Source organism: Zeugodacus cucurbitae, chromosome 2 (assembly GCF_028554725.1).
Source record: "Zeugodacus cucurbitae isolate PBARC_wt_2022May chromosome 2, idZeuCucr1.2, whole genome shotgun sequence".
Taxonomy (NCBI): Eukaryota; Metazoa; Arthropoda; class Insecta; order Diptera; family Tephritidae; genus Zeugodacus; species Zeugodacus cucurbitae.
In genome coordinates this window covers 80,081,049-80,103,939 of record NC_071667.1, presented here as the reverse complement: position 1 = coordinate 80,103,939, position 22,891 = coordinate 80,081,049, and the positions used below count along the sequence as shown (strand labels likewise).

The window sequence follows — 22,891 nt, the reverse complement described above, 5'->3', positions numbered from 1 at the left end:
AGGGAAGCCTATATATTTATCTTATAAGAGATTGTTGCAGTTTTATTTTCTTCGAATGTGCTCATTAAATATATTATTTTAAACAATATTGCATTTTTTTGAAATCTATGTTATGTATTAAATTGTGATAAAATAAAGCAAAACACCTTTTTATCAAATTATTGATTTGCCGTATAACCTTATTTCTTTGATTTGAAACCCATCAACGTGGCATCATCTTTGGAATTAACGAATTTGATAAAAGGCTCCGCAAAAAAACTAGAACAAGAACAAAATAGAATTGAATAGTTTTCAACGGTTTGGCACAAAGTAGCCATACGACAAAGCACACAATCGTTGAAAGAATTCGCGCCTTCGGTTGAGCATTTTGAAACAATACAAGAATATTTGGAGTTTGGTTTCAAAAAAGATGCCTCGAGTAACTAAAGAAAAAACTGCAGCTAAGGGAAATGTTCCCAAAAAAGGAGCTGCTCCAAAGCGAAATAAATTATATGCCATGCCAGAGAAAATAGCTGAAGGCACAATTCTCACCGATTTATCCAAAGGGCAGTGGTTGATTGGAACTTCAATTGGAACTGGTGGTTTTGGAGAGATCTATTCAGCTAGTCGCGTTGGTGAGAAGAATTATAACTATGTTGTGAAGTGCGTAAGTGTTTCATACAATTATGATTAAATGAAAATCCAATAATATATAACGTTTTTTGTAGGAGCCACATGGAAATGGTCCACTGTTTGTTGAAATGCATTTTTATATGCGCAACGCAAAGTTGGAAGATATTAAACGGTTTCAGCGTGACCGTGGCCTTAAGACCATTGGTATGCCGTATATGATTGGGAGTGGATCAACTGAGTTAAATGGAATTAAACATCGTTTCATTGTAATGCCACGTTATGGCAGTGATATTTCAAAACACTTTTTAGCAAATGGTAAACGTTTTCCTGAGGAGACCATATACAGATTGGCGTTACAAATGATCGATGTGTATGAGTTTATACATTCATGTGGTTACGTACATGCTGACTTAAAAGGGGCTAATATACTCTTAGGCTACGGCAAAGAAGGTAATAGTCAAGCGTATCTGGTTGACTATGGCTTAGCATCACACTATACGACAAAGGAATTTAAACCTGATCCAAAAAAGATGCATAACGGTACCATAGAATATACATCTCGAGACGCACATCATGGAGTACCTACAATGCGTGCAGACTTCGAAATATTAGGGTATAATATTATCGAATGGTCAGGCGTTCAATTGCCTTGGGTAAAAGACAAGATATTAACGGTGCCTGTGAAGGTGCAAAAGGCCAAAGAAGAATTCATGGCAGACGTTGCTCATTGTTTAAAAACTTTATATTCAAAGGATGTCCCAAGTAAGTGAACGATTCCAGCAAATGTACATATGAAATTAAAATAAGACACATTTTCAGGTCCTATTGCGGAGTATATGAAATATGTGGCAAAACTGGAGTATAATGAAAAACCTGACTATGAAAAGTTCCGTAAAATATTCAGTAATGCTCTAAAGACAATGAAAATATCGAATACTGGAGATTTACGTTTTACAATAAGTGATAATAACAACAAATCTGCACCTTCCACAAGCAAAGGCCGCGGAAAATTACTGGGAAAGCGTGCAGCGGCTATGGACACATCTGTAGAGATGTTTGCCAGCGAAGACGACGATGATGACATATTTGAGGAAAAGAAACCATTTAAAAAAGAACCGCAAAAACAATTGAAAACTGTAAGGGAACGTTCGTCTCCACGCAATACTACACCAACTCTACGCGGATCGCCCGGAATTAAAACGAAGTCGAGAACCACTCCACTAAGTGAAATTAATAACAAATCTGCACCTTCCAAAGGCCGCGGAAAATTACAGGTAAAGCGTGCAGCGCTCGTGGACACATCCGTGGAAATATTTTCCAGTGACGATGATGATGATGTAATAATTGAGGAAAAGAAACCATTTAAAAACGAACCACAAAAGCATTTAAAAACTGTGACGAACCGTTCGTCTCCACGCATTACTACACCAACTCTACGCGGATCGCCTGAAATTAAAACACACACTAAGTTGACGCCAAAGGTTTCTCGGAAGCGTCGATCATCGTCTTACTCAAATTCGCCAGTGGAAAAAAAGTCGAAAACCACTCGCCACGAAGGTGGCAACGAAAAAAGTACTAGTACGCCAATTGCTTCCACGTTGAATACAACACGTTCCACTCCTGTTGCCACTAGGGCGAATATAAATTTTAGCCCAGCGATTTCATTGTCTACTAACAAGCGACTGGGGAATACTGTTATTAATGACAATACAACGCCAGTGACACGAAGTGGTAAAACTTATGAATTTAACTTTGAATTAGATGTTAGTATGGACGCCAATGTTATAGTTAATGTGAAACGTAAAAAGAAAGCCGCATCAGCGACTAGCACCACCAATAGTAATAGTGTCGCTAAAAGCAGTTCTAAATCAACGCTTGCAAATGAAGAGACATCTGGGGATAAGAAAAAAACACCAGTTACTCGTGTTAAGGTACAGAAACTGCCCAGTGATGATGCGTGCGACAGTCCACGCACCCCAGCTGTTACTGTTAAAAAATCTAGGCGTGTGGTTTCATAAAAAAGAACTCTGTTGATGTTTTCACTGTTTAATTTGTATTTATATAAACACAATACATTCTTTCTTTCTTTATAAATTATATGTATATGTATGTAATTATTTTTTATACATCGCTCGTTTGTTAAAAAATCGTAATTGTTCCCTTCTTCGAATAAGATGCAGTTTGACGTCGCTTTCCTGGCAAGGGATACCAAACAAAAATATTTGATCTGTACTCTGAATAAAGTTTTATATAAAATTACTAACAATATGTTTTATTTATAGATTGTAGTACTATTGAATTTCATTTAAATGCATCCTACTCCAAAAATTTATAAATTTTCATTAATTTCACATTTATTCCACGTGTGCCGTTTTTTGCAACGATTTACTTTATTAACTTTACTTTATTACTTGCTTAGTAGCTCACTTTGCTTTACGCTTATTACTGTCATGGTGTTTTGATGACTTCGATGACGATGATTTACTGGACGAAGAGGAGTGGGAAGATGATTTCTTTGACGTATGTGAAGTGCTCTTTTCGCTTGCACTGACGACATTGAAAGTCGGATTGATGTTACTGCTTGATGTTATCGCCTTCGAACTGCCAGATGACGGCCGCTCCTCTTTATGCGACCTGGAACTTTTATGATGGTGATGCCTACTTGTAGGCATTGACGGCACTTGTACTGGTGGCACAGTTGAAGTAGTTGTACTACTTACTTCTTGCTGTAGTATAGCAAAGGGTGAGGACGAATTCGAAGTTGACGAGGAACGTGAAGATGTGGCTGATGATTTCGTCTTTGATATTAACGAAATTGGTTCTTCTATTACAACACCGGCTGCCTTACTAGTGGAGGGCTTATTAAGACAATTATCACATTGCCAATTGTGCTCTTGACCTTCAGAGGCTTCTTCATCTGTGATAGGTGGTTTGTGGCATTCTTGGTGGTAAAGTGTGCCGCAATTTGAACATTCAATTAAACGATTTGTAGCAGTGAAAACCATTTCTCCACAAACAGCGCAATTTAAATCTCCAAACTCTTTTAAATTTACATCTTCATCGCCAGCTCCTAGCATGCCACCACCCATGTTTGCGCCATCATCAGAGTCTATTATAGTATCTGGTGAATCGGATATAGTTTTTGCAGGAGAACCAGTTAAATTAATAACTTCATCCACAGGGTCTTGATCCATTGCCGTTGGATGTTCTGGCGGAGGTGGCGGTGTTGCAGCACGACCTGGAAAGTTAGCTTCTAACTCCATAAGACCTTTGCTCATATTATTCGATATCATATGCTCCGGCCCATAACGTTGTTTTATAGCCTCATCCAGCATTAATCTCAGCTCAACTGCCGAGTTTGAATGTGGCGAGTGCAGCAATCTAATTGCTTTGCGTAACATTTCCATTTCATTGGTATTGGCAGTCATACTTCTTTAAAATGTACACACTTTAAAAAATTAAACAATTTATTTAAATAAATATGACTTTATTCTAAACACAAAATAACGTAAACTTTTCTATGAATGCGGCAAACCACAGCTGTTTTGTCTAACTTTCAGGGTTGCGTGTTAACAAACATTCAATCAGTCGTCACTATGATTGACGAAATTAATTTTGTATAATTGCAGTTTCTAATTAATTGCAAATATTTATCTTTTTAGAATGTGTTATATTACAGTACATTATACTTTTTGAACCGATAGTTATACTATATATATCGTCAGACATTCACTGTACTTTCCTATATATGAGCATAAGAAAAACACGCTCATTAAAAAGTGCAGTAGCCGGCAATACGTATGTCACTCACGCTATCATCCCTATGCCATTGCAGTTCTCATTAAATCCAATTGGACTTTTTTGTTATGCCGAAGCAGCTGATTTTTGGGAGCAAAAAATAAAATAAAAAAATTTAATTGTCTTTAAATAAAGTGTATCATCAGGTGTACGATTTATTAGTGCTTATCGTATATTTCGATTAGCTGTGATAAGACAATGTTATTTTCATTTCACTGAAAAATTCGAAATCGTGAAACACAGTCGGTTGTTGAAAGGAATTGCTTGAATTTATTGACACTAGATCCATAAGCGTGTGCAACGCGTCTCTGAGGCGCCAGTAAATTTGCAACAGGAGAATCAATAAAAAGAAACACAGTAACAGTGCCATTTCCAAGTTAAAAACGTGCCTAAATACTTATGACGTTGGTGCAAATTATATTGTGAATTTCATAATCTTAGCAAAAACAGGTTCATTTATCATAAACAAAACCGCAATGAATAAGCGAGTGATAACATTTTGCGTATCGGCTTTCATTGTGTTACGCAGTGTTTATGCTGAAACTAGTGACCCATTGGTAAGTTACAAGTTTAAGATTAAATTTTTTGAACATTTTATTATCGTAAAACAAAAGGTGTTTTTGTTCATGTTTACTATTTTGCTCATTTTCGTATCGTTTTGTTAATTTATTTTTTGCTCAATTAGTCATTCATCTTCTTCGCTTTGTTCTGAAAAGATGCCATCTGTTTCGTGAAAGACATTTGCAATGCGACAGTTACCATAATCTGTATTCCTAGTTGCTATAAATTCTATACCCTTTACTTAGAACCTGTATTCAATGTTAACGTGATTCGTTTCATATTACGGATATATGCTGTTATATATATATTTTGTTAAATTACTAAAGAGCAAGAGTAAATTTCCTTTTTAGTTGAGGTAAATCCCAAAATTTGATTTGTCTACGACTTCAAACTGGAGAGTAGTGCCCATTTATTATCCTTGCATACGAGAATATTAAGGGTAAAAACCATTTTTGTGAATAACATTTTACCTTCTTCCTAACTCCAAATAGACTTATGAAAATGTAAAGAATTAAATTTAAATTAATCTAGCTTTATATATTCTATAATATTCATGCAAAATGTTTGGACGGCAGTGTGAATTTCTTTCCAGCTCCTTGACGTTACAACAATGTTAACAACAGGGATGTGTTTTTCAAAAGATGACATTTATTTCTTCAAGTATTTTCTCTGAATAATTGTTAGAGTAAATTAAGAATTAAAATAATGTTATAAAAAATTATTTTTTTTATGGAAAAAGGCAGTTTTGGTATTATTTTAAATAACTGTTTGAAATTTTACCTCAAACAGTCATAATACGGGTGATAATGAATTCGGTTTAATATTCGGCTTTGCATACGGAAAACAACTGTAAAATTTTGATTTGCATTTGAAGTTTCTTTAACTAAATAAAATATGTTTTATTATTCGTTTGTTTATCCTTTACAATTAAAATGGAATATAGCATATAAGGAAGACTATGAATTCATCTTAATTCTAAGGTAAATATATTTATATAAGAGTATCTCAGGCATGACGACTACTTTGGCATTTTTTCAATTAAATAGTGTTTAAAAATAATTCCATGTATCTGTGATTTTTTACTACGGTTTACATGTTAAATAAATGAAAAAATAATATATCTTCCGTAAATTAGGCTCGCTGAATAAGTAACTTTTGATTTATATATCATAAAATTAAATTCAATTTCGGTATACGTATTTGGCTTATGTGGTTGTAGATAGCTGTTGTGAATAGGGCTATCTGGAAAAAGAAAATAAAAACAAAAACTTGAAACATTTTTGAGAGTGGCAACTGTGGGCAGGTAAAATGAAGCAACAAAAAGTGTATTGATTCAAAGCAATCACTTTTCTCCCTTTGCCCCCCATTCTTTTACCAGATTGTAAATTTCCTCCATTTCATGTTTTTTCTTCGTTTCTTGTGACGTTTCTTCTTGTTTTGATTCAAAATGGCGTTGTCTTGTTGAAAATTTGTTAACCTAATTAATACAAATATGGCATCTTTAGCGGATTTCGGTGTTTTCCATTGCACATAAATACAACAATGCGAAAATTTAATAGTCATCGTCTTTTTTGCTAACTGTAATTGGTTATAACTGCGCTTTTCCAAAGGATTGAGAATTATTTTCGCGTTCCATCTGGCAACATTGTTTGTCTGCATGCGTTTTACATTTTTGACAAGACAATTTGCATTTCTTTATTATCTGCTTGGATAGTATTAGTTTTTGTTCTCTGAAGGCTTTGGTGAAAATCTGGAATCAAGTAATATTTTATAACAGTTACCATTTACCGTTGTCGGAAAAAAAAGAGTTTTACATCAAATTTGAGGAAAAATGATTACAGAAAATACGACGAATATGCATGCAAGTTTGGGGTCAAAGAGTGCGATGAAAGCGCTTCAAATGGTCAAGAATCCGCAAGATGACATGGGATGGAAATCAAAGCTTAAGATTCCGCCAAAAGACAACCGGTTTAAGACGAGTGATGTTACCGATACTCGTGGAAACGAATTTGAAGAATTTTGTTTGAAAAGAGAACTCTTAATGGGTATTTTTGAAAAGGGCTGGGAACGTCCATCACCGATTCAGGAGGCCGCAATACCAATAGCTTTAAGCGGTAAAGATGTGTTAGCTAGAGCAAAGAACGGTACTGGTAAAACCGGAGCGTATTGCATTCCCGTTTTGGAGCAGATAGACCCAAGAAAAGATTATATACAAGCCCTGGTGATAGTACCAACAAGAGAGCTAGCATTGCAAACATCGCAAATATGCATTGAACTCGCAAAACATCTAGACATTCGAGTTATGGTTACAACGGGTGGTACGATTCTTAAAGATGACATACTTCGCATATACCAAAAAGTACAGTTAATTATCGCCACTCCTGGACGTATTTTGGATTTAATGGACAAAAAAGTTGCGGATATGTCACATTGCAAAATTCTAGTTTTAGATGAAGCTGATAAATTATTGTCTCTTGATTTCCAAGGCATGCTGGACCATGTTATAATGAAGTTGCCGAAAGACCCTCAAATACTATTGTTCTCCGCAACATTTCCGTTAAGCGTAAAAAATTTCATGGAGAAACATTTGAGGGAACCATATGAAATCAATTTGATGGAGGAGCTGACTTTAAAAGGCGTAACACAGTATTACGCATTCGTTCAAGAACGCCAAAAAGTTCATTGCTTAAATACGCTCTTTTCTAAGCTACAAATAAATCAATCTATTATATTTTGTAATTCCACCCAACGTGTCGAATTGCTGGCGAAGAAAATAACGGAACTCGGTTATTGTTGTTATTACATACATGCTAAAATGGCCCAGGCTCATAGAAATCGTGTGTTTCATGATTTCCGACAAGGTTTGTGTAGAAATCTCGTATGCTCTGATCTTTTCACTAGAGGTATCGATGTGCAAGCCGTAAATGTTGTAATTAACTTTGATTTCCCGAGAATGGCAGAAACATATTTGCATCGAATTGGTCGTTCTGGACGCTTCGGCCACCTTGGTATCGCAATTAACTTAATAACCTATGAAGATAGATTCGATCTGCACCGAATTGAAAAGGAACTTGGAACCGAAATCAAACCTATCCCCAAAGTTATCGATCCAGCTTTGTATGTTGCCAATGCCGCAGCTACATCTACGGAAACTAATAATGATCTTAATAATTCTGTAAACGAGGAGGGAAATATCAGCAAATGAACGAATATGAGGAATTATTATTTTAAAACTCAACAAAACTAAATACTGAAATACAAAACAATTATAGAGTTTGTCAAATAAATGAAATGAAATGTAATGAAGTTTGGCAAAAAACTGTTTTTTTAAATAAAGAACGTTAGTTCTGCGCAAAAAAACGAAAACAAAAATACATTTGTTTGATTTTGGTACATGAAATGGCAGTGGGTTAAGTGGTTTAAATTGTTTAAAAGGTTTAAATATAGTTAAAGGTAGGATTTTTTTTAATAGTCTAGTTAACTGATTTTCTTTTAGCATAACGCATATGCAAAAAAGTAAGTACACAACAGAGGATGGCTCGCTTTTCAGCTGACAAACGCAAAGGTTATCCAAAAATATATTTCAAAATAAATGTAAGACTAAATAAAATGTTAAATATGCCGTTTCAGATCTTTTCCACTAATGAATGTGAGCTAACAGAGCCTATTTATGGCGAGAAATTCAACTTCAAAGCTTTGCATTCGGACATGGCGAAGCATGTGAAAGGCGATAAGAATGACACTTTCGAGTACAATCTTTGTGGTAGCATAAGCCGTGCATGTAATGGTGTAAAAGATGTCTCTGCTTGTCTTAAGCGAGGCAATGAAGAGTTTGTGCTTGGTAAGGTTGCTACTTTTCATGGTATAAAATCAGTTGATAAATTCTATGTTCGCATTCTAGGTACGCAACATCAATTGAATTATCACAATGGCAGAATGTATTTTGAATTTAGTAATGGCGCCAAGTGTCCCAGCGGCGATGGCGAGTTCAAGTTATATGTGTCCGTTGGCTGTGACTACACTTTGGATGCCGAACAATCAAAAGTGACACGTTATGTGAGCTGCCATGCAAATTAATATATTTATAAATATACATACTAATATTTTACACAATTTCCTTATTATTTGTAGGCTACGGATGTGTGTAATTTCTATATATCACTAGAGACACCATATGCCTGTTTGTCTGAACCTGAAACGGTTAAATCCAATGCTTGCAGTGTGCAGGACTCGGTAAATGGCCACAACTATGACTTGCTCTCGTTGAGTGACTTCAACTATAGGTTACAATTACAAGTTTATATTTTTGAATTTTTGTTTCTCAACGATTTCTTCTTACAGAACAAGCGATCGGAATGGGAGTGTATTTGTGGTAAACATTTGTAAACCGGTGCTGTATGGAGAGAATGCAATGTGTCCCAAAGGCAGTAGTGTCTGTTTGGTCAAGTTGAATTCCCCTGATTACAAACAACGGTTGGTTAACATTCAATTAATTTGGATACCAAGAATTTTTTAAATTTTATTAGAATGGCGTCACTTTTATGTGTAAAGTTTTTAATATATGGATACATATTTTAAGTGACATGGATATTGAAACCAGATAGATAGAGTGGCATTTTTATAGCTGTACAATTGGAGCTGTAACATCTAGAATTGCTTTATAGTATTTATTAATGATTTACAAAGAGTTAATTTTTGGAGTAAAGGTATATTTGAGAGAAAATAATTTCAATACTGTAATAGGATGATTAGAAACGCTTGTGGTTTTATAGACAAAAACCAAAGCATTTTCTCAATAATGTTAACAAATGCTGTCAGATGACATTTTTGGATGCATAAAAATGAGGATTCGTTACAGATATACAACAATAAAATAGATTTGTAGTGGAAATACAGTTGAACTTCCATAACTCGAACTACTATAACTCGAAGTTCTCCATAACTCGAACTCTTGAAGTGGCAATAGAAGTAAAATTCAAAAAATTACCTTCTATAACTCTTTCTTAATCTAAATTTTTTTTTGTGGATTATGGCGATTCGAGTTAGTGAAGTTTAACTGTAATAGATTGCGAACATAATAAATACATATATATGTATTTCTATAAAATGTGTATGCAATAAGTCTTTTATATACGTGCTGCCTCTTATTTTAGGTTTTTCGACTATGGCACCGTACAACCTAATCCTGTATTAGAAAACGGACGTCTATTAATGCGACTTCCTTCAACAACACCTTATAATGGAACGCATAATTACTCCTCAACTATATTATTCATATGTGATAATGAGATAAAGGTAAATTGACAAAGTAAATTTCTGTATGTGGTCTATGTATTACATTGTTTCGTTCATTTACAGAGTCCACAGTTGTCTTTTATGGGCGCCAAAGAGAATGTTTATGAATTTTCTTTTACCACTACTTTGGCCTGTAATGACAATCCACCTTGCACTACGATAACGCATGGAAATGAAGTGTAAGTCATTTTGCGTTAAAATGCAAGTATGGTGTATCTTTACAGGAATAACAAGGAATGTTTTAAATTTCAATCATTTAAATATATATGCTTGATTTTTTTTAAATGAACGGCTTTTTAAGCTTCAGCAAGTACTTTTTTTAGTAATATTGAGAATGCAATTTAGAACATGACTGATCTGGAAATCGCTGTATTCAGATTTTACAATATTTATTTTAAAAAATAACTGTAATTTGTATTTATTTTATTTTCTTAGTTTGGATATGCGAGCCCTCCAGGGTAAGACATATGAATTGTCGATGGCTTCAAAAAATTATACGTTCGGCATTTGTTCGAATGCTGGTCAGCCGTGCTTGTCAGATGAGGGTGAGTACTTACTTACTTCTAAACATTCTATACATAGTAAGGATGTTGCTGAATATTTACTTTATCAAGTTATAAAGTTTATTTCAGTTTTTTTTAGATTTCAATATTTGCTGAAATAACAAATATTAACCGAAAATAAATGTAGAGGTCTTGATCCCATTGGTTATATTAAACTGTCTTTCATATAATGTAGACGTACTATTTATTGTAAAAAAGTAAATTCTTTCCTAAGTCATAAAATTGAGGCGTCTTCAATATGGTACTACAAATATCTCTTGAATAACGGCGCTTCATTCTGGAATCTTTCAATTGTAATTATTTGGAGCTGGAACCATTTTATCTGGATTTTGTATAGCCGGAAATATTATACAAATAGTTTTGAGGAATGCTATCGAGCAATTCTTCGTCGGTTAAAAATCCGATTCCGTTTCGGTTTTCTACCGACAATACGGTGAAATATGTATGTATTATTCTGTAATCTGTATCTGCCACAGATAAACACATACCTGTATACATACGTACATATAGATATTTCTAAAAAGATTTAAACAAACATACATACATACATACATATACCATGTATAAAATGGTGTTCTTCTCCTCTGCTCAATTTTGTTATACACAATCGTTGGATGAAAGAAAATCAAACCACCCTTGAAACGAAAATTTGCCCCCTCTTGCGACTCAAGTGCATACATACATTATACATTTTCAAATACGAGTATCTACAATAAAGAAATTCTAACAGCTTTGCTCCGTTATCGTGTGTATCGCAGATGCATTCTGATGGGTCATGTAGTGAAATGAACTAGTTATCAACTACACCACAAATAGTATAAATTGTATATCCAACTAGTCCGACTATTTTTTTCAATTTAAATAAATGTGATTGAATGCTCTCGAAATAAAGTAATAAATAAAGGAACATGTTTAGTCATAAATTCATCATAAATATATTCAAACCGTATTTTGAGAGAATTGAACTGGAATGCACTTCAAAGGAATTTATTTACGGACTAGTTCGAATTCAGTTCAGTATTCACTTTGTGTTTATTTACATATATTACGGTATTTTGCACGTATTTACATTCAATTCTACTAGCTACTGCCATTGAATGGGCATTTTGATAAGCCCCCATAATCGCCTTTCTGTCCACTTTCCGGTCATCAATATCATTTCGATGACCACTTCAATTCACTGAAGTAAAAAAATGAGCTTACACAGGCGCACTTTAAAATTTGCAATCTTTCGGGTAGTTGCCAAAAAAATGTAAGAAATTCATGCACATACATTTATTTTTGTATGGGTGTTTGTATATACATACATACATACATAGAAGTATATATGTATATGAACTATATATGACGTTCATATTCTGAATGTTGATATTAAAAATAATGAAATTACCGATTTTTATGGCATTTTAGTTGAGTGCAAAAGGCGACACAAATCATAACACTTCACAAACATATGTACCTACATATATATAATCTTCAAAACTGGGCCTTATACATATGTATGTATATATACAAACAGATGCATGTACATATATGTACATATATTTTTATGAGCGTTGCACATTTCGAGTAATTTTAGATTGTAGTTTGGGTTAGTTACGGCCTACAAATGCCAATTCATTAACGATATTTGCTCGCGTATGAGAAGCTTTTCTAGTTTTAATAACTGGTAATAGAACACAACTTTGTCATTTTGTGGGTTTATGTTAGCGAAAATTCAAATTCAATAACTAAATTGCGTGTGTGATTCCAAAGGTACCCGAACTGATTTTTAATTGTTGGAATATAGAACAGTTATTGCGAATTCACGAAGACTAATTGCTTGTTGTTGTTGTATTGCAACTTGAACTGATAAATAGTAATCAGTTGTCATCGAAGCCTTGAATCTTATGGCTTAGGCCCAAGAAACGAGCTGTTTCGACGGGATCGGTCCAAAGCGAAAGGGTGCTAGATTGGATTAATGCAAAGAGTTGAGTCTGAATAAGTAAAAGTTTAATCTACTACAGTATCCAAAACGAAGTTGCGTGAGGGTTACTCTAGTTAAGCGAGGCAACTCATGTTCTTGATAGCTCCGGGAGACGACTCGGCTTAAAGCAAGTGACTACACGGCTGCTTTCTGTGAAAGCATAAGACAGCCGGTACTGTGGTACCAGAATTGACGCGCATATTACCCTGTCAAGGGCAGTCCTCTCGGCAATCTAACGCTAAAGACCAATCGGACATTGCTATTTATTCGTAAATTCAGCTGAAATGCACAATTTCGAGTATTTTTATTGCAATAGATGAAGATAATGTCGCTGCTTACCTATAATGCGTTTTAGGTATGGTAACCTTGAACGGTAGATTGCTTATTATTTGATGATATGCACCCATTGTTATTCGAACTAAGCTCGGTTATTGATCAAGACAATTTAATTAATTTTTCTCTAATTTAGATAACACTAAACCCGTGAAGTGTTATACAGATATATTTTTAAATCCATAAGTTATAGATTTAGATTTTTAAAATCAAGGGTATAATATTTCGACCCCAAATCTATGTTATATACCATATATATGTATCTCTAATAAAATTAATTTTTTTTTGGTTAACAAACAAACTCTCCTGTTTTAGTCCCTCTGAATCGTTTGCACGCACCCGCCATTGCACATAATTTCGACCATTGAGTATTGTCCGACTGGACAGCGCATTTCCGTTGCTGATACATTGTTGCTGTCCCCGTGACGCCGCAGGCTTGCACAGTTATTGGCGAACAAAATAGTTAGCCACAAGTTAGAATATGGATCATTTGAGCAGCTGGTTGTCTCCGGTCCGCTGGCTGATGGCGGTCATTTTCGATAGCGAGTGGGATGTTTTTCGCTTGCCGTCGATTGTTTTGTCTTTAAACGAGTTTGGCGGTGGGACAGTTGTGCTATTATTTATACTAGTGTGTTTACTTTTGTTGTTGTTTTTTGTTGCATAACACATCTATTTTCCGCACTATTTAAGCATTGTTGCAACAACAGCGCCTCCACAAATAGACAGCCAAACGTTTTTTATTTTATATTCACATTTTGAGTTGCAAATTGTTGCTATTTTATTTGTTGTCGGCTCGGTAATATACAACTTTTCGTCGGTGGCATTCATCGCCAATTGTTTGTGTTTAATATACCGTTACAACAACGACACGATATTTACGCTGTCTGCTGTCTACGTACTGTTGTAAATGTTGACTTTGTCGGTGCTTCTGGTTATTGTTGTTGTTGTAGTTTCTTTTATTGTTTTTTGTTACTGCTCATCGCTGCTCGGCGCTAATTGTTAATTCAGGACACGTTTCAACAAATTCGCATTTTGTACGCGTTTGATGGGAGATAAATGCAATAAGCATAGATGAATACCATCATTATTACATACATGTATCGATGCTTTGTGTTTGTAATTTCATTAGGGTGGTGCTTATTATTCTGGAAAAAAATTAAATTAAAAAAAATATATTTACCCAAAATCAAGTTGCAGTAACAAAAATGTTTCGCTTAGTGATGCGAAACGAATTTTATACTTGAGTAGATGGATTTAAGAATCTCTTTTTTATTCTAGAAGCTCTACTCCGTTATTTGGTTAAATCACTGGACAACTAGCCCCGCTTCGATCGGGTTCCATGGATTTTTTGGACGTTAGACAAAAATTGTGGTAGGCAGGTGTAGACAGCAAGTCCGTAAGGAGTACGCTAAAGAATTTTAGGGCCACTAGCGGAGTTAGTAAGACTAGACTTAGAATCGATCGTCATAATACAAATTTCCCTCTACCGTCCTGTCATGTAGGGGGACTCTTTTGAAGTAACTTTAAAAATTTCGGACCTGGTTTCAAAGGAATTTCTGACTATTATTCTCAATTCACTTTCAATTGTTTCGAAAATCTATCAAATGAAGTGTATATTTAAGACTCGCTAAAATTTTTAAATTTCAGTTGATCCATAGTTATATTACTGGGGCTAGTCGTGATGTATTAATTTTGCGAATATTCCTTGTTTCGAATCTGGTTCTATTTTTCATGCTAAAGGTTGTTATCTTGCTGGGTGTTTGTTTTATCTGAGGCTTCTTTATTGTGAAATCGTCGATAAGATGGGTTATCAGTCTATCTTTCCGATTCTGGTGTTGATGTGTCGACTGGATTTAGAACCGCATTTACTCGATGCAGATGATAAGGTTATATCGCGTTTACTCTGTCGCCAGAGCCTCGTTTGCTAAGAAAATAGGAGACACCTCGCGTAGGTGAGGTTGACTATCGGTTGGCACAGGCTACATATTAATTTGTTCCATCCCTGATACTCCCTGTGATCCTAGTCTGCTTAAGCCCTTGTGCTCTCAAGTTATTTCTCATTTATTATATGAAAGCATATTTTTTTACCTTTAGTCACACCCTAATTTACATAAGTGTATGTATGTATAAAAATAATTATATGTGCTTATGTATGCGCGAGCATATTTATGAGTCTGTGCGCATCTGTGGAGCGACAGCAGAATTTATTACCATTTTGTTGCTTGTCAACACATAAATCTCGTCAATTGCAATTGGGTATGATTCAAAGTAAATATATAAATATGTGAAGATGCGTTGCATTTACATACTCAATTTATATTTTCTATACACTAGATTACATTTAACTAACGGGATTTCCCGAAATGGCGAAGAATAAATGGCGAACCTTCGAAAATCTTTCAATTAATTTCAGTCACTTCAGCATAAATAATAAACAGAGCTCAAATTTAAAGCTAGTAAAATGATATGAAAGAATTGAGCTAAATTCGTAAAATTCTTCAGTGCAGGTAAAAGCCAGCAATTCCATTCGATTGTTTTTATAACCCACTGCATCCACTACATACACATGTTTACCCCATTTTCATTTTCAATTCATTTCCCCCCGCTCGTTATGCTGCTTGACATTGCCACATGTCGCTGGTGGTGCCGCCACCGAGGCGTATGAGCAACCAATAGTTTGCCAATTTCCATGCAATCAATCGCATTTGTCAATTGGCCTCGTTCGTTACTTGCGATTGATTCGACTGACTTGCTTGACGCTCGCTTTATCAGCACATAAAAAAAATGTACTTTTTATTGCATGTTCGTTGCTTGTCTGTGTTGTAATTGTGCGCTTGTGTACTTGTAGTTTTCTTCCAGGCCAAACCACTTCCAAGCGAAATTGCAGTTTCAATGGAATTTGCATCCATTTGTAATTGATTCTGAATTTTCATTTCGTTGGTTTCTTTGTTTTCGGGAATAAACCATGAAGTTGAGATTTTCACTGGATGGAAAATGTAGTTTTTTTTTTTGAAAAATTAGGTTATGAGAATAAAATTCTTATCTTTCTCAACGATCTCCTTATCAATTAAGTAAGACTTCTTCGGAATTAACCGTTATGATTACTTTTTGAACTATCGATGTTCAGAGGTCTTTATTATGCTCTCACAACAAAGTTGCTACGAGAGTATTATAGTTTTGTCCACATAACGGTTGGTTGTAAGTCTTAAAACTAAACGATTTAGATATAGGGTTATATATATCACAATGATCAGGGTGACGAGTAAAGGTCAAATACGGATGTCTGTCTCTCCGTCCGTCCGTGCAAAATGTCGAAAACCGAAAACGCATTAGGTGCCATAACTAAGCTATAAATAAAGCTATGGAAATAAAATTTGGTATGAAGAATTGCTCTATGAAGGAGCATATGTGGATGGAATTTTTTTGAGGAAGTGGGCGTGGCCCCGCCTCCTACTAAATTTTTGTACATATCAAAACTACTAAAGCTATATCAAGGAAACTTTCCAGAGTCGTTTCTTTTACGTACTACCTTATACAGTCCAAAAATGGAGGAAATCGGATTATAACCTCGCCCACCTCCCATACAAAGGTTATGTTGAAAACTACTGAAAATGCTTTAATTCAGTAAAGAAAACCAACAGAAACCTTAAATTTTATTATAAAGAAGGTGCAGAAGAGTTGCACTCAAAATGGTATACAAAATATTAAATGGGCGTGGTTCCGCCCACTTCTGGGTCAAAAACCATATCTCCGAAACTACTGGACCAATTTCAATGAAATTTGGTTCATAATATCTTCCTACCATCCCAATGATATGTTGTGAAAATTGTCTAAATCGGTTCACAGCCACGCCTACTTCCCATATACCAGAATATATAAAGTTAGTACTAGTGAAGATATCGGCACAGAACTTTGCAAAAATACTGTATTTAAAGAGTGCCATCACCCTTCTAAAAATCGTCGAAATCGGTCCATAAGTTTTCAAGACCCTATATATCGAATATGAGGACCTCAGTACTTCTAACAAATTTTTTACCGAAATTATAGTTAAGTCTCTCAGATATTTTGAACAAATTTTAAGGGAATATGTTTCTTCTAATAATGTCTCCGTGCCAAAAATGAGTGAAATCGGGTCATAACTTCATCTATCTCCTATATCCCTAATATTAGGGTTTTCAAACTTGCAATGGATGAAATATACATATATGCCGAATATGTGAGTCAAATTGTTTGTTATCTTAATAAAATTAAATTAATAAATTGCGAGAGTATAAAATGTTCGGTGACACCCTTCCTTACTCGAGATAATTATCGATAAACGATAACTTTTTTGCTACCATCACTAAATCTAGATAAATAAAAAAAGAAATATTTTTTTTTGCCGAGAATATGGCACAATTTTTTTTTATTTTTTATTATTTTTTTTTTTTAATTTTTTTTATAAATTAATTACGTATAAATTAGAAAAACTAAACTAAAAGAAAATTTACATCAAATTTTTGTATGCCTATTCTACGGCTACAGCTTTAGCTGTATATTTAATATATACAAAGGGAAACCAACTGCTATTTCATATTCCCTCTAAACCACGCACATCTCCAGTTTGGACATCTCCTTTTCCAAGCGCTCGATGCAAGTGTCTTGCGGCAAAGCGGCGCGCAGTTTACTCCAGAAGCTAGGATCTCCCCATCTGAGGTGCGTGTTCGCCTTCAGAATCGTTTGCAGTTCGCTATCCAAGTTTTCCACTTCTTCAATGTCGCCATACATTATGATTATCAAATGTTTTTGTACCGCAGCTAGTGCAGTTTGGTGCGCCATGCGGAATTCCATGTCAGACCACACGGTCTTTATGAAATTCTGCGACAACACCACTATGGTGCGCTGTGACTCGTTTACCGAGCACACCGTGTGTTGTGTGAAACAATCGCCGACGATCCAGTCACGTTTGGGTAAACACAGCCGATATTGTATGGGACCATTCTCCAGTTCGGGTTTCAAGTGTTCAATGATGAAGTGTTCATCCAGCGGCGCATAAGAGACGAAGGCGTCGTAACATTTATTGTCATCCTCCATGTTGGCGTTGAGACATCTGCCGAAACGGTGGCGATATCTGCGATAAATGAATGTGAAGATGCCGATCTTTAGTACAGCGAGCGCGATTGTCAAGCCGATGATGATATACAGAGTTCGCTTGACTGGGCATATTTGGCTCCTGCTAACATCGCGGAATCTCAGGCTGATGGTCGAATTGCCCGATTTCACTAAGCAGTTCAAGTGTTGCATGTCGTGTTCGGCGAGCTTGCGTCGTATTGCCGCACTTTGTGTGAACTCCAATAATGGTTTTGCCGCACAATCACAAGTCCATGGATTGTTTGTAAGGAAGAGAGCTTGCAAATTGTTGCTGCTATTGAGAAAATTCAAGACACTGGCGTTCAAGTTTTGCAGCAGATTCTGTCGCACATCCAAAAACTCCAAATTCTTCGGTAGATTGTTCAAGTTGAGCTGGCGCAGCTGATTGCCGGCGGCATGTAGTGCCACAACATCGGAGTAACCGGGTGTAGTGTTGAGCGGCAGGCTCTCCAGTCTGTTATGCGACACAATCAGTTCGATGCCCTTGAGTATAGGCACGCTCGGCAGCGTTGGCATTTCTGTGAGTTCGCTGTGGGAACAGTTGATGATGAGCATCAAATCAACTGGACGCACCAAGCACTCACAACCGTTTGGACACAGCTTCTCTTGTGAGTACTGATCATCCAGTGGACATACAAGCTCCATGGAGCTAAGATCGATTATTTCCTTCTCTCTCAATGCTGGTGGTCCTTCGCATCTCAAATTGTTTGTTAAGATTTCGACTTTGTTGCCAAGTTTTTCGCTGAACTCGCCGAATACGAATTGTAGAAAGTGCAAGAGCACACAGTCGCAATGTAACGGGTTGTCATTGAGGTCGAAAAGTATTGTGCGCGGGTCTGTGTGCAGGTCCAAGCTTGTGATGCTATTGAAATTGATTTCCTCAATGAGATTGTGTGTCAGGTTAACATGTGTCACATGTTTGCTCAGGAAACGCAGATCGTGATCCGAGAACACGTGTATGTTGTTGTAACTGAGATCGAGTTTGCGCAGTTCGAGCAGTTGTGTTCGCCAATCCTTATGCAGGTACATTATAGAGTTATTACGCAAGTTGAGTTCGCGCAGTTTAAACAGGAAACGGAAAGGTGAGGTGGTACCAATTGTGATTTCGTCGTCCAAAGAATCCAGCGATGTGGCTTCCAGCGTGTCGACCAAGTCGATTTGGTTATTTGCCAGATTTAGGTATTTCAGGTTGGCCGTATCGCAGAAAGCATTAAAACTGATGCTAACCAAGTTGTTGTTCTCAAGATGCAGCAGCTCCAGTTGCGCTAAAGGTTTAAATAGCTCACTTGATATTTCGACGAGTTGATTGTGTGACAGCTTGAGTTCGATTAGATTTGTTGTAAATTGAAACAGCGTATCCGGTAAGGTTTCCAAACGATTATGTGACAAATCCAGATCGTAGAGATTGTGTTGAGATTTGAAAAAGTTCTCCGGTAACGTTCTAAGCATATTGTTTCTCATTGTGAGGTTTGTCAGTTTAGTGGAGCTGGCGAACAAATCTGCCGGTACCTGCTCCAAGCCACATATCAAACGCACTTCCTCTAGGAAGGTTAAATTTGTAAATAGTGCGGGCGGCAAAGTTTTCAGCTGTACTTTGTTGTTAACGAGCCTGAATTCCGTAAGATACTTGTTCTTAGCAAATAGTCCACTAGGTAGTTCACGTATTCTATTCATATTTAGATCCAGACTTCTCAAACTGCCGAGTAGCGCGAACACGTCATGTTCGAAACATTCTATTTCATTCGAACTGAGATCCAAAAGCACCAGCTCCTCGGCACCACTGAACGTTTGCTTGTTCAGTGTACGTAGACGATTACTCCACAAATTTAAATGTTGCAATTTTTGTTGTTTCTTAAATACACCTTCGGGTAGGCGTTCCAAAAAGTTATGTCCCAAATCCAGATATGTCAAATTCGGTAATGGTTCCAGCAAGCGGTCGCTCAGCGTCAAATTGTTTGAGCGCAGATCCAGCCATACGAGATTCTTTAGATGTTCGAATAGATTGTCCGGCAAATATTTTTGTGCTTTCGCGCTCAGCCTCAAATGCTGTAATTTCTCTAGACCACTTAAATGTTGTTGTGTAATATTGCCGCTATTCTCGTCAATTGCATAGGCGAAATAATTGACTCTTTCGACGCCCAGTTGGTTTAGCAGTTTAGCTATGGGCTCTTCATTATCAGGCAGTGGGCAGTGTTGGATTTGTACGATTTTGGTGTAACCAATTTTCAACGTCGGTAAGATCTCGTAGTCTTCAGCTGTTATGTCCTCACACTCGATCTTAACATTCTTGCCGGGTCCGATGCGTAGACTAAATTTGCCGCTCGTTTTCGTTGATACGCATTCGATCTCGAAATGCGCAAGTTCCGTTATACACTGACAGTTAGTGTTGGCGCTAAGCGTTTTGCAGTTCTCCGGCGTGAAAACTGCGGTAATCAGCGGTAGATTCGTAGCAAACATAAGCAGCAGTAGCAGTCTTATGTGAAAACAGCGTAATATTTTAAAATAATTCATGATGTTTGATTTTTTGAGGTTTTTCAAAAAGTTCGTAAGTCTCTGCGGAGATAGTAGTGCTATCGATGCAAAAAGTTTTGTAACTGGTTTCAATATATTTTACTCTCCCTTTTTATACGTTTTTTTCGACTTCAGAGCTATGCAGGTAAAAAGGTGTTTCGCACTTATGCTCTGTAGATACGTTTGCCTTAATGAAGGGGAAATTTTCGCGTGCGCAAATCCTTTCTTTACCTGCGTTCGAAATATTTTTACCTGAAAATGTGTGTTTTGCAATTTCCCACCTTTTAAGGATTTTCCAGGAACTCTCATTACGTAGTTACACAAACTCGAAGTTAAAGTAAATACTTGTCTTTTAATCTGTTTTTAGCTTCCGCGTTTTGTTCACCATATGTTCTGCACAATAATAATCAAAATACACAAAAACAAAATAATTTTTATTTGGAAATGTTATGTTTTTGAGTTTACAGTGATTCGGAAACCTTCTTTTAGTAAATGTAAGCAAATGTAAAGACGTAAGAAAAAGTAAGTAAAAAAAGAAAACATTTTACTAATTCTTTTTAGCCGGGTTGTTTGCTAGAAACATTAAGGTTATATAGTTAACCGATCTGTACAATTTCTTCGGAGATTATATTATTACCTTAAGCAGTAATCCATGTCAAATTTCATGAAGATACCACGTCAAATGCGAAAATTTTCCATACAAGCCCTTGATTCCGATCGTTCAGTTTGTATGGCAGCTATATGCTATAGTGAATCGATCTGAACAATTTTTTTGGAGATTAAATTATTTCTATGAACAATAACTCACACCAAATTTCGTGAAGATATGTAGTAAAATGCGGAAGTTTTCCATACAAGCCTTTGATTTCGATCGTTCAGTTTGTATGGCAGCTATATGATATAGTGGTCCGATATCGGCAGTTCCGACAAATGAGCAGCTTCTTGAAGAGAAAATAACATCTGCAAAATTTCAAAACGATATCTTAAAAACTGAAGGACTAGTTCGTATATATACAGACAGACGGACATGTCTAAATCGACTCAGTTCAACATACTGATCATTTATATATATACTTTATAGGGCCTCCGACGCTTCCTTCTGGGTGTTACAAACTTCGTGACAAACTTCGTGACAAACTTAATATACCCTGTTCAGGGTATAAAAAACAAACTAATCTTTCATTAGAATATTTTAGAATAACAAAGGATATACTTTTCATATAATGTTTCGAGGAGATGTTCGATAAAGTTTTATATTTAGATCGATGTTTTATTCTAATCTTTATAGAGCTCACCGTTTACCAAAGTGAGGCAAAGAAACGATGGGTTCCAGTTAAAGAAGAATAATTACTGAAATGAAAAAATACAAAAATTAGATATTCTTTGACAGATCATTATTGGTTTTCGAACATTATATCTAACTCGGAACTAATATACCACCGAACAGTGGAATAACAAGCTTTAAAATATTTTGATTTTAAGATTCAAGTCTCTCTTGACGTTTCAAAAAAAATTGCTCCGCCGTCTTCGTCATTATTGGTTCATCTAAAATCAATAAACCAAAATTATTTCGATAGCATATGGAAAAATCTCGTTAATGGACGAAGGAAAAAATAGCACATTTGATTTTTTGACAGATTTTGAACAAACAAAACTAACTTTTTTGGACAAAATTACGCCATATATAGTCTCGACTCTTTAATAAGACAAAAAATCCTAATTTTGGAACCCACCTAAACTAGAAATTATACAAAAGACAAAAAATCCTAATTTTGAAACGTACCTAACCTAGAAATTATAGTATAGCAAGATTTAACTAAATAAATAAAAATTATAATAAAATAAGCAAATAATTATCAGCACATAACAGACTCAATCCAAATAAATTCAACAATCTCTAGCATTACTTAAATTCAATTTTCACTCCCCACCCGACTCGTTCCAACTCCATTGCAGTGAACACGAATTCAATTACGCTTGCTACTGTTCCATTGTGGAGTTGCAAACTCGTTCATTCAGACGTAACAAGCCACTCCATGTTTGCCACATTCGCACAGTTCAAATACCCACAGCCATGAGTTTCACCCCTAATCGACAAGCTAGCCATCTAGGCGAAACCATT

The 22,891-nt window shown here is 35.8% G+C and overlaps 5 protein-coding genes across 9 annotated transcripts in view; 3 read left to right on the top strand and 2 right to left on the bottom strand.

The window, feature by feature from the left end:
• The first annotated feature begins 203 nt into the window (after positions 1-203).
• On the top strand, positions 204-2,871 carry LOC105220694 (nucleosomal histone kinase 1). 2 transcript variants are annotated; one of them, XM_011197143.3, is made up of 3 exons: positions 204-646; positions 708-1,374; positions 1,432-2,871. In XM_011197143.3, exons 1-3 carry the CDS (start codon positions 410-412, stop codon positions 2,628-2,630), a joined length of 2,103 nt encoding a protein of 700 aa, XP_011195445.2. In that variant the 5' UTR covers positions 204-409; the 3' UTR covers positions 2,631-2,871. The 2 variants fall into 2 exon arrangements, with proteins under 2 accessions (XP_011195445.2, XP_054085824.1); XM_054229849.1 differs by having other exon boundaries at positions 502-642.
• LOC105220693 (integrator complex subunit 12) lies at positions 2,643-4,351 on the bottom strand. The gene has a single exon (XM_011197141.3). It carries the CDS (start codon positions 4,038-4,040, stop codon positions 3,036-3,038), a length of 1,005 nt encoding a protein of 334 aa, XP_011195443.2. The 5' UTR covers positions 4,041-4,351; the 3' UTR covers positions 2,643-3,035.
• Positions 4,352-4,492: 141 nt separating this feature from the next.
• The window catches only part of LOC105220698 (cation-independent mannose-6-phosphate receptor), a 114,314-nt gene continuing 95,915 nt past the window's right edge, over positions 4,493-22,891 (top strand). For 2 of the 4 annotated variants that reach the window (XM_011197146.3, XM_054229817.1), the window contains exons 1-8: positions 4,493-4,967; positions 8,602-8,812; positions 8,873-9,027; positions 9,103-9,254; positions 9,313-9,444; positions 10,125-10,266; positions 10,330-10,445; positions 10,702-10,811. In XM_011197146.3, coding sequence (XP_011195448.2) covers positions 4,887-4,967; positions 8,602-8,812; positions 8,873-9,027; positions 9,103-9,254; positions 9,313-9,444; positions 10,125-10,266; positions 10,330-10,445; positions 10,702-10,811 — 1,099 coding nt within the window. In that variant the 5' untranslated portion in view covers positions 4,493-4,886. Of the gene's footprint in view, positions 4,968-8,268; positions 8,537-8,601; positions 8,813-8,872; positions 9,028-9,102; positions 9,255-9,312; positions 9,445-10,124; positions 10,267-10,329; positions 10,446-10,701; positions 10,812-22,891 lie in introns of those variants that run through there. The other 2 variants (XM_054229831.1, XM_054229823.1) reach the window with 2 other exon arrangements.
• On the top strand, positions 6,477-8,343 carry LOC105220697 (ATP-dependent RNA helicase me31b). The gene has a single exon (XM_011197145.3). It carries the CDS (start codon positions 6,803-6,805, stop codon positions 8,174-8,176), a length of 1,374 nt encoding a protein of 457 aa, XP_011195447.1. The 5' UTR covers positions 6,477-6,802; the 3' UTR covers positions 8,177-8,343.
• On the bottom strand, positions 17,640-21,130 carry LOC128921656 (protein toll-like). Its single transcript, XM_054229813.1, has one exon. The coding sequence runs from the start codon at positions 20,767-20,769 to the stop codon at positions 17,710-17,712; it is 3,060 nt and encodes a 1,019-aa protein (XP_054085788.1). The 5' UTR covers positions 20,770-21,130; the 3' UTR covers positions 17,640-17,709.